The 12177-nt window shown below is 39.6% G+C and overlaps 1 protein-coding gene across 5 annotated transcripts in view; it reads right to left on the bottom strand.

Moving 5' to 3' along the window:
• The window catches only part of KDM1B (lysine demethylase 1B), a 111051-nt gene that overhangs the window by 57391 nt on the left and 41483 nt on the right, over positions 1-12177 (bottom strand). For all 5 annotated transcript variants that reach the window (XM_017521651.2, XM_037736020.1, XM_017521652.2 and 2 more), the window contains 4 exons: positions 9332-9431; positions 7220-7347; positions 5785-5874; positions 2533-2644 (listed from right to left, as the gene is read on the bottom strand). In XM_017521651.2, coding sequence (XP_017377140.1) covers positions 2533-2644; positions 5785-5874; positions 7220-7347; positions 9332-9418 — 417 coding nt within the window. In that variant the 5' untranslated portion in view covers positions 9419-9431. The remainder of the gene's footprint in view (positions 1-2532; positions 2645-5784; positions 5875-7219; positions 7348-9331; positions 9432-12177) is intronic.

The raw sequence follows: 12177 nt of genomic DNA, 5'->3' as shown, positions 1-12177 counted from the left end.
CTAATATCCAGAATCTGCAAAGAACTAAAACAGATCTACAAGGAAAAAAAAAACAAACCATTCAAAAGTGGGCAAAGGACAACAACAGACACTTTTCAAAAGAAGATATATATGAGGCCAATAAACATATGAAAAAATGTTCATCATCATTGGTCATTAGAGAAATGCGAATCAAAACCACATTGAGATACCATCTCACACAAGTTAGAATGGCGATCATTAAAAAACCTGGAGACGACAGATGCTGGAGAGGATGCGGAAAAATAGGAACAATTTTACACTGTTGGTGGGAGTTGTTCAACCATTGTGGAAGACAGTGTGGCACTTCCTCAAGGAACTAGAAATTCCATTTGACCCAGCAATCCCATTACTGGGTATATATCCAAAGGATTATAAATCTTTCTATTATAAAGACACATTGACACGTTATGTTCACTGTGGCACTGTTTGCAATAGCAAAGACCTGGAACCAACCCAAATGCCCATCGACGATAAACTGGACAAGGAAAATGTGACACATGTACACCATGGAATACTATGCTGCCATAAAAAACAGTAAGTTCGTGTCCTTACAGGTACATAGATGAATCTGGAAACCATCATTCTCGGCAAACTGACACAAAAACAGAAAATCAACCACCACATGTTCTCTCTCACAGGCAGGTGTTGAACAATGAGAACACATGGACACAGGGAGGGGAGCATTACACACTGGGGTCTGTTGTTGGGGAGAGGGGACGGACAATAGAGGTAGGGAGGTTGACGAGGGATACCATGGGGAGAAATGCCAAATATAGGTGACAGGGGGATGCAGGCAGCAAACCACATTGCCATGTGGGTACCTATCCAACAATTCTGCATGATCTGCAGATGTACCCCAGAATTTAAAGTACAATTAAAATATATATATATATATATATATATATATGTATATATATGTAAATATAAAAGATTTTTAAAAGAAAAAAGAAAATACTTGGGAATTAGAGATGATAATTGCACAACATTGTGAATATACTAAGTGCCAGTGAACTGCACAGTTTAAAATGGTTAGTTCTATGTTATATGAATTTTACTTCAATGAAAAAAGATTTTTAAGTGTGCACAAAGCTCAGGATTACTTCTAATATTTTTTAAATTAGCAAATTGGCTGGCTACAGTGGCTCACGCCTGTAATCCTAACCCTTTAAGAGGCTGAGGTGGGAGGACTGCTTGAGTTCAGGAATTTGAGATCAGCCTGGTCAAGATAGCAAGCCCTGTCTCTATAAAAAATTTAAAAATTAGCTCAGCATGGAGGTGCACTCTGTAGTCCCAGCTGCTCTGGAGGCTGAGGTGAGAGGATCACTTGAGCCTGGGAGACTGATGCTGCAATGAATCATAATCCCCTAACTGCACTCTAGCCTAAGCAAGAGAGCAAGACCCCATCTTAAAAAAAATAATTGGGTGTGGGGGCTCATGCCTGTAATCCCAGCACTGTGAGAGGCTGAAGCAGGTGGATCACTTGAGTCTAGAAGTTCAAGACCAGCCTGGACAACATGGTGAAACCCCATCTCTACAAAAAATACAAAAGTCAGCCGGGTGTGGTAGCGTGTGCACAGAGTCCCAGCTACTAGGGAGGCTGAGGCGGGAGGATCGCTTGAGCCCAGGAGGTGGAGATTGTAATGAGCTAAGATGGTGTCACTGCACTCCAGCCTGGGCGACAGAGTGAGACCCTACCTCAGAAAAATATATATATATAAGCAAATCATTTACTAAATGGTGGTATATTTCGACAATATGTGCAATCATGAAAATATATTTTCGAATGACTAAATGAAAAAATATGAAATCAAATTAATTTTTAAAAAGCTGAATGTTACAAAAATTGTATCTGAAGGCTTATTTTAAACTTAATCAGGATATGTATATAAAGCATGGAATTGTGTTTAAACAGACGAAAATATGAAAAGAAAAAAAGGATTAAAAGGCTATGTACCAAGCTCGGCAATGATTTTCACCAGCTGGTGGTCAGCCTTTAGTTTTTCTTTTTAAAAACATTAATTTTTTGTTTGTTTGAGACAGCCTCGCCCTCTGTCACCCAGGCTGGAGCATAGTGGCATAATCATAGCTCACCGCAGCCTCTAACGCCTGAGCTCAAGCAATTCCTCTGCCTCAACCTGCTGTGTAGATGAGACTATAGACACTCACCACCACTCCTGGCTACTTGAAAAAAACAATTTTTTTTATAAAGATGGGATCTCACTATACAAAAAGGTCTCACTTTGCCCAGGCTAGGCTCAAAGCAATCTGCCCACCTCGGCCTATCAGTGTGCTAGGATTACAAGCATGAGTCACCACACCCAGCCTAGTTTCCTCTTTTATACTATGTTGAAATATCTGAGCTTTCTACAAAAATAAAAAATATTTGCTTCAATAGTTATAGAAATATTAATAAATGTAATAAGAGATTTCCTAAACATCAGCATTTTCATCCATTCCTCTTGCATTTGGCTCCACAAGTACCTCACAGAATGAGAGTATCATTCTCCTTACCCAGTAGGGGAGTTGCTGGTCTGCCATGAAAGCTTTGGGACTAGGTTCAGTTTTGCCATTGCTAGTCCATATCTTTTTCCATGTGGTATATTTATCATATCCATCCTTATGGCTGAAAAACAAGAAAAATTAATATATCGACCTGTAAGTCATCAGGTTTTCAAAATAGGAAGCAGGTTAGTAAATCTTACGTAACAGCCTTAACTAGCCTTGTTATAAAAGGAGAGGAAGTTATTACGGCACCCATAAAACAGGTTGTCAGAAGGGGTATGTTCTTGGCAGCTTTAGTATCTAAAACTAAGAAAGGCATAGTATTATTTGAAGGAAAAATTACTTTTTTTTTCTTTTTTTCTCCCCCTTGATTCAGGGTCTAGCTATGCTGCTCAGGCTGGAGTACAGTGACTATTCACAGGTGCAATCACAAATCATGGCACACTGCAACCTCGAACTCCTAGGCTCAAGAGATCCTTCTGCCTCAGGCTTCTAAGTAGCTGGAACTGGCTTAGGATATATATATATATATATATATATAGAGAGAGAGAGAGAGAGAGAGAGAGAAAGAGAGAGAGAGAGAGAGAGAGATGGAGTCTCACTCTGTCACCCAGGCTGCAGTACAATTGTGCAATCCTTGCTCATTGTAACCTCCACCTCCCGGGTTCAAGGGATTCTTGTGCTTCAGCCTCCCAAGTAGCTGGGATAACAGGCACCTGCCACCACGCCTGGGTTTCATCATGTTGGCCAGGCTGGTCCAGAATGCCTAACCTCATGCGATCTGCCCACCTCAACCTCCCAAAGGGCTGGGATTATAGGGATGAGCCACCATGCCCGGCCTAGAATATTTTTTAATGTATGTAGTAAATCCTAGGGCAGTCATTAAAAACTACATCAGCAGATGAAATACAATACAATCATAACATGCTCAACTGAAATCAGAAGGCAGGAAAAGGAGAAAAATAAAATGCACCATATGGAAAACAGCTGGAAAGACATTTTAATCCAGCTAAATCAACAATCACTTAAAACATGAATAGCATAAACATATAGATTAAAAGACAGACTGTAAGTGGGATTACAAATAAACTCTATGTGTAAATGAGAAATCTCCTCTAGGCCGGGCATGGCAGCTCACATTTGTAATGCCAGCACTTTGGGAGGACAAGGCAGGAGGATCACTTGAAGTCAGAAGTTTAAGACCAGCCTGTCCAACATGGGGAAACCCAGTCTCTACTAAAAATACAAAAATTAGCTGGGCGTCATGGCGCACACCTGTAATCCCAGCTACATGGGAGGCTGAGGCACCAGAATCACTTGAATCCAGGAGGCGGAGGTTGCAATAAGCCAAGATCATGCCACTGCTCTGCAGCCTGGGCAACAGAGCGAGACCCTGTCTCAAAAAATAAAACAAAAAGAAAAGAAAAGAAACCTACTCTAAATACAAAGACTCAGAAAGGTAAAAAGAAATGAAGAAAGGTGTATCATGCTAACATTAAAAAAAGTTGAGGCAGCCACATTAATGTGAATAATGCATATTATCAAGGATAAGACGACAAGGGATATTACATAAAGTGGTCAGTTTTGAGAGAACCCAGAACAATGTTAGATGTACAGTATAACAATAAAGATTAAAAATACATGACAGCTGGGTGCGGTGACTCATGCCTATAATTCCAGCACTTTGGGAGGCCAAGGCAGGCGGATCACCTGAGGTCAGGAGTTCAAGACCCACCTTGCCAACATAGCAAAATCCCGTCTCTACTAATACAAAAATTAGCCAGGTGTGGTGGACCATGCCTGTAATCCCAGCTACTTGGGAGGCTGAGGCAGGAGAATTGTTTGAACCCAGGAAGTGGAAGTTGCAGTGAGTTGAGATCACACCACTGCACTCCAGCCTGGGTGACAGAGCAAGACTTTGTCTCAAGAAAAAAAAAAAATACCTAAGGTAAAAATGTATAGAACTGAAAGGAAAGGCAGACATATCTACATTATAGTTGGAAATGTCAAGAGACTATTATAACTGCGGACTTTAAGATACTTTTCTTAGTAATTGGAAGATCAGGTAGGAGTAAATCAGAAAGGTGTATACGTACATACATACATACATACATACAGATAGATATATATATCCTGAACTGCACTATCAATCAGCTTGGTCTAGTTGACACTGACAGACCATTCCACCTGACAATGGTAAAATACACATTTTCTCCACTTCATGTGGAACATTTGCCAAAGTACACTGCATTATGGGCTATAAAGCAAACTTTGTCAAATTTAAAACACAGAAATCACACAAAGAACATTCTCAGACCATTACCAAACTAACTAGATATCAGTAACAGAAAAATTGCTGGAGGTGTCCCAAATATTTGGAAATCAAACAATTTACTTCTAAATAGCCTATGGGTTAAAGAGGAAAACTCAATGAAAATTTAAAAATATTTTGAACTAAATGAAAATGAAAGTTGTCAAAACTTGTGAACTATCACAACCTGCTTAGAGGGAAATTTACAGCATTTAAAAATGCATTTATTGGAAGAGAATGAAGATCTAAAAATCAGTAATTTAAGCTGCTGAGGAAACTAGAGAAATATGAAAAATTTAAACCTAAAGCAACCACAATAAAAATTAGAGCACATACACACACACAAAATTAGAGCACAAATGAATTAAGTTGAAAACAAAATAGACTCAACATCTAGATGTTCCAGAACTTTCAGACTGAAGAAAATACTGGAGGCTGGGTGCAGTGGCTCATACCTATAATCCCAGCACTTTGGGAGGCCGAGGCAGGCAGATCATTTGACCCCAGAAGTTCAAGACCAGCCTGGCCAACATGGCGAGACACCAGCTCTACTAAAACTACATAAATTAGCTGGGCGTGGTTGCACAGGCCTGTAATCCAGCTACCTGGGAGGTTGAGGCACGAGAATCGCCTGAACCCAGGAGTCAGAGGTTGCAGTGAGCTGAGATTATGTCTCTACACTCCAGCCTGGGTGACACTCTTGTCTCAAAAAAAAAAAAACTGTTTCATGGCAGATATTTTTTGATCTCTGAGTGTGCACACACATAAACATGCACATACACAAACTACAGCACTCAAGTTCTTGTCCAAGTTACAGTCATCACAGGCACAGCTGAAAGAGCTGAATAATTCAGTAAGCCTAGGGACTCAGCCTGAATCAGCTGACCACACACACTGCCCTTGCCACAGTCCCCATCTCCACAGAAACCTCATACAATTAGTGAACATACCTTCTGTAGTAATGGTCAAAGCATTCATTGCAGAAATGTTCCCCACAGGAGAGGTGATACCATCGAGAGGTGTAGCCATTTTTGGCACATCTGAAAATAGTGAAAAACATGTAGCTTTGGTAATGAATAAACATTTCTCCTCCCATTTTTTAAGAAACATCTTGCAAGCACCATCCATGATCCCATTTTGCAGTATCTCCACTTAACCCCCTAATGACAGGGGAAACAGGAATGGATTACTAACAGATAATAACACACAGCAAGGATGCAGGGACTTAGACCATGGGACCTAATCTAGCTGGCCACCTGGGGCTTAGGAGTCTGAAGACGACTCCTTGGGGCAATGATAGGGTTTTATGACACAAAAGGACAGATGCCACTGTGCTTGCTGTAGGCTGCATATGTGGGCAGGAGAGAAGTAATAACATAGGGCCTAGCAAGGGAATCTGGTCAGCTGCAATCTGAACATCAAGCAGGCACCTTGGCAAAGATAACTTGTCAAACAGTTGATAACACAGCAAGAGAATGAAAAATCATGCCACTATGAATATGACTACCACCATGTCTTTATGTTGTTATTATTTTTGAAACGGAGTCTCACTCTGTCACCCAGGCTAGAGTACATGGTCTCGGCTCACTGCAACCTCCACCTCCCAGGGTTCAAGCAATTCTCATCATGCCTCAGCCTCCTGAGTAGCTGGGATTAGAGGAGCCCACCACCTGCCAAGCTAATTTTTCTATTTTTAGTAGAGACGGAGTTTCACCGCATTGGCCAGGTGGGTCTCAAACTCCTGACCTCAAGCGATCCGCCCGCCTCAGCCTACCAAAGTGCTGGGATTACAGGCGTGAGCCACTGGGCCCAGCCCTCTTTGTGTTTAAAAACAAATAGGCTTGGTTTTCTAGGTTTTATTGAATCTTAACCCTTACTGAAGATTTTCCTCTGGAAGTAAAAAAGAAAAAAAAAAAGTCATACTTATGTCACCCCACAATAAAAATGGCAAGGCTGAAGTTAGCTGTAGTTTCTACGAGACCTGTATGTGTGTATGGGAAGAGACAGCATGTTATATAAGGGAGAAAAGCACAAGGAAAAGTAAAAAAACACTGGTTTCTACAGAGAGCTCACGAGTTCTCTCTACTGCCTCACCACTACATATGCCGTTCCACTCTCAACCATCAAAGAGGTAGATACAGTTGGTTGGATTTGAGAACTCTGTGTTACAAAGTTGACACGGGTGTGGTGTCTCCCAGGGGGCTAGAGTTAACAGAGGGAGGGCCTCGAGGAGGGTGTGATGTGTACAGAATGTCTGGACAATGTCTCTATTATTAGATTAGACTACTTAGAGTATCCATAGCTATCTTTGGGGAAAAGATGATGTTTCCATAAAGAACTTCTCACAGGCAGAAATGGGAGGCCAAGACACACATCTACACAAACCTTTCAGAAGCGCTTGCAAAGCACACAGGACATGTTGCTGTGCAGCCTGCCTTTTCACATTTCCTGTACTTCTTCTCTGATCCACCATCTTCATCCTCATCTGTCGTCTCCGTTGCTTTTTTCTTCGCCTAAGGGAGTCATAGCTGACATTAAAATTTCACTGATGATGGCAAAATGACTAAGGATGAAGGTTCACTACTGAAATCACATCTGAGTTCTAAGCATGAGGTCAAAAACATCCTGGCAGTAGGTTAGGGATGACAATACAGCAATTTCCTGGTGGCTGCACTGTGCAAGTAATTCACAAACTTGCTAGAGCTATAGAACCAGCAGTTTTTTTTCTTTTTTTAAGACGGAGTCTTGCCCTGTCACCCAGGCTGGAGTACAACAGTGATATCTTGGCTCACAGCAACCTCGGCCTCCCAGGTTCAAGCTATTCTCCTGTCTCAGCCTCCTGAATAGCTGGGATTACAGGCATGTGCCACCATACCTGGCTAATTTTTTGTATCCTTAGTAGAGACGTGGTTTCATGATGTTGGCCAGGCTGGTCTTGAACTCCTGATCTCGTGATCCACCTGCCTCAGCCTCCCAAAGTGCTGAGATTACAGGTGTGAGCCACTGCACCTGGCCAGAAGTAGCATTTTCACAACAGATGTCTAAGCAAAGAACTAAAATTCATGAGTCTTTCTTAGAAAAAAGTGACATCAGCTGTGTGCGGTGGCTCATGCCTATAATCCCCAGCACTTTGGGAGGCTGAGGTGGGAGCATCACTTAAGCTCTGGAGTCCGAGATCAGCCTGGGCAACACAGCAAGACCTTGGCTCTACTAAAAATAAAAAAATCAACCAAGTATTGGGGCACACACAATTGTGTCACTGTACTCCAGCCTCAGGGACAGAGGAGATCGTCTTAAAAAAAAAAAAAAAGAAGTGGCCAGGTACAGTGGCTCACACCTGTAATCCCAGCAGTTTGGGAGGCCAAGGCAGGTGGACTACCTGAGGTCAGGAGTTCGAGACCATCCTGGCCAACATGGCAAAACTCTGTCTCTACTAAAAATACAAAAAAAAAAAAAGAAAAGAAAAGAAATTAGCTGGGCGTCATGGCATGTGCCTATAATCCCAGCTACTTGGGAGGCTGCAGCAGGAGAATCACTTGAACCTGGGAAGGGGAGGTTGCAGTTAGCTGAGATCGTGCCACTGCACTCTAGCCTGGGCAATAAGAGCAAAACTCCATCTCAGGGGAAAAAAAAAAAAAAAGTGACATCATTCAAAAAATACAAGTCATTCCCCAAATTAAGATTTTTTTTCTTTCTTTACTTAGAGCAGTTATACTCTCTAAGTATTTTACATAAAAAGCTAGAAAAAATTACTGGGTGCAGTGGCTGACACCTGTAACCCTAGCACTTTGGGAGGCCAAGGTGGGCAGATCACCTGAGGCTGGGAGTTCGAAACCGGCTGACCAACATGGAGAAACCCCATCTCTACTAAAAATACAAAATTAGCCAGTGTGGTGGCTCGTGCCTACAATCCAAGCTACTTGGGAGGCTGCGGCAGGAGAATCACTTGAACCCAGGAGGCGGAGGTTATGGTGAGCCAAGATGGCACCATTGCACTCCAGCCTGGGCAACAAGAGTACAACTGTCTCAAAGGAAAAAAAAAAAGCTAGAAAAATTATAGAGAAAGAATTATATGGTTCAATTTTTTCTTTTAAAAGAACAAAAAGCCCTACCCAAAAAGCCCTATACATAACCCTTCAATAGCACTCAACCAATTACAAGTTGAAATCCAAATTCCTATGAATGACATCCATGCCAGGCATGATCTGGCCCCAGCCTCACATTCTGGAAGCAACCACATAACCGTGATTCTCTGAGCATCCTATGCTGATTCACACTCTACGCCTTTATACTTACAGTTCCCTCTGCCAGATAATGCTTCTATTTTCTATATTCTATCATGTTATCACACTGTGTTATGACTATGCTGTGAATTTTTCCACCAAAATGCAAGCAATTTGATGACTGGAGTCATCTTTGCAACTCCAGTTCTCCAGTCCCAATCAGTAATTCTGCATGCTCAAAAAAAGGCTCATTGAATGAATAAATGAACATTACCTGCCTCCCGGAGCTCCTCAACGGAAGGCTATCCGGAGAGTGATCAAAAGGTGCTTTTTTCTTTGTCCTCCCCCGTGGGGTTGCCATTACATTAAATAATCTGCAAAAGAAAAATCAGACATTAAATATTAGCATCTGCAAATGTTTTTAACAGTCTGGAGCAAAGTTATTACATACTTTAGTAACTAAGAATATATGTTAGACAGCCTAAGCATAAAGCTACAATTTTCTTTTTTTTTTTTTTTTTTTTTTTTTTTTTAACTTTTTTTTCTTTTTTTTTTTTTTTTTTTTTTTGAGACATTCTCACCATGTTGCCCAGGCTAGCCTGGAACTACTGGGTTCAAGTGATTCTCCCACCTCAGCTCCAAATAGTTGAGAATACAGGTGCACACCACTACACCACCTGGCTCAAGCCACTATTTTCAAGTTACTTAACTTCTCTAAGCCTCAGTGTTCTCATACACAAAATGGGCACCCTAAAAGTCTACTATAGCACTGGAGTGAAGATTTAAAGCACCAAAATTGGCATATCATAAGTACTCAATAAATATTACCTATTAGTAGTTATGCACATTAAAAAATATAAAATGAGAAACATGCCACATGAATGACCAATAAATTACACTATGTTTACAAAATTCAAAATGAGGAAAACACCTAGTTTTATCTATGTTCCTCTCCATTTTACTGTGTCTTCTTAGCAGTTCCTGCACTTTGATCTCTTATTATGCTTTAAAAAGAAAACTGGCTGGGCGCAGTGGCTCACACCTGTAATCCGAGCACTTTGGGAGGCCGAGGCGGGCAGATCACGAGGTCAGGAGTTCTAGACCAGCCTGACCAACATAGTTAAACCCCATCTCCACTAAAAATACAAAAATTAGCCAGGCATTGTGGCGGGCGCCTGTAATCCCAGCTATTCAGGAGGCTGAGGCAGGACAATCACTTCAACGGGGGAGGCGGAGGTTGTGGTGAGCCAAAATCATGCCACTGCACTCCAGCCTGGGCAACAGAGTGAGACTCCATCTCAGAAAAAAAAAAAAAAAAGAAAAAGAAAAAAGAAAGAAAGCTCATTAATTCCTTCTTAGTACAACACAACAAATATCAAGCAAACTATCTAGTCACTACTGAATATACAGATCTAAATTAGATAGAAGCGCTGGCATTTTCTACTGGAAAGAATTTCTCTAGCTAGTCCAATAACAGCATGGTTAAACAAATATTAAGAATCAAAGTCTACAAGAGAAATAATGTGTAGCAGCCACAAAAGATTAACAACTAATAGAATTTTTTTTCAATTAAATTAGATAAGGAATAAAAAATGCTTGACATTAAGTACTCAGGAACATGTAGAATCTATAATTATCCTTCATCTTCTTCCATGATCCATTGGATTTAACTACATATACTCACACAAAATGATAAATCAAAAGTAAGTAAAACATGCCTACGGATAAAGTTATTACATACTTTGAAAGTTATTACATACTTGAAAGTCGAAAAGTGGAACCATAAAATACAAATTCCACATATATAATCTTAGTCTTGGAGAAAAGCTTTAAGGAGCTTCCAATCCTATTGCTTCATTTGTAAGCTGTATTAACATTTCTAAGAATATTTTCCATGGATTAACATTCTATGGAAAAACTCATTTTGCCATCTACCTTAACTTTGGGACATCCTGACATCAATGTTACAGATGATTTTCCTTTGACTTAATCTTCCCTTTCTCTGAACCAATAAATATTAGTTGTGAACACCTAAACCCTATTCTGAAATGCACTATAGTTCTTCAAGCATTAAATTGCCATTTAGTTCTATAGCATCTATTATACTGTTGGATAAAATGTTAATAATGTTGAAAGTACTATCTACCTATAATCGTTATACCCAAAGAAGGCTCTCTGGATTCTATCTCTATTTTAAAAAGGCTGTCCACTCTAATCAATCTCTTCATATACACATATAAATATGAATTCTTATACGTAAATATACAAATCTCTTCATTTATATATAAAATACACCTGACACTATTCATAACATGAACCACAAATATAGTATATGTAAACATGTAATATATATAGTATTTGTAAATGTATAGTGTATGAAACTATTACAGCAAAAATACCTGGAAAAAAAAAAGTCAAACGTGGACTTTAGGAACATAAATGAAATCAGCCTAGGTTCATGCAACATTTGACCCTGTTGTCACTTGGGAATTTGTGCATTCTCAAAAGGAAGTCCACTTTCCTGAAATTTCATCAAACATTTTAATCTAATTGAATACTAGAAAATATGTATTTAATGCAACAAAGAATTAAATTCAAGAAATTATTAACAAGGAAATGAAAACATGAGCTATAAAAGCCATTATGAAGTCTAATTGACGGTTTTTATAGTAGTACATTTTCAACTTTAATTATACAACTGAGGGTTATGTGAATCCATTCTAAATATTTTTGGCACTTAATGTATTTATATATTTCTACTGTTGCTGGGTCCTTGGGTCTTAAAATGAAGAAAAAAAATTTAGTATACTGTTTTCTTTCTTGATTTTTTCAAATTAAACACACCTAAATATAATCAATCTGTTTCATGCTCAACATTATACACATATTTCTAATTTTTAATTCAAGCATTTAAAATTTGGCTTTGGTTTTCTTTTAATGTGATAAGAAAAAAGTGGGATTTTTTTTTTTTGGTAAATATATAAGTGGATATACCAATATGTAGATTTCATTTTCATAATTCCTAGGTTTTTCTGAAGCAGCTTATTCAAAACAGTTTTTTTGTTCGTTTTTTTTTTTTTTTTAGAGACTGAGTCTTCTTTTGTCACCCGGGCTGGAGTG

Source organism: Cebus imitator, unplaced genomic scaffold (genome assembly GCF_001604975.1).
Source record: "Cebus imitator isolate Cc_AM_T3 unplaced genomic scaffold, Cebus_imitator-1.0 Scaffold21, whole genome shotgun sequence".
NCBI lineage: Eukaryota > Metazoa > Chordata > Mammalia > Primates > Cebidae > Cebus > Cebus imitator.
This window is presented reverse-complemented; position numbering and strand designations above follow the sequence as displayed.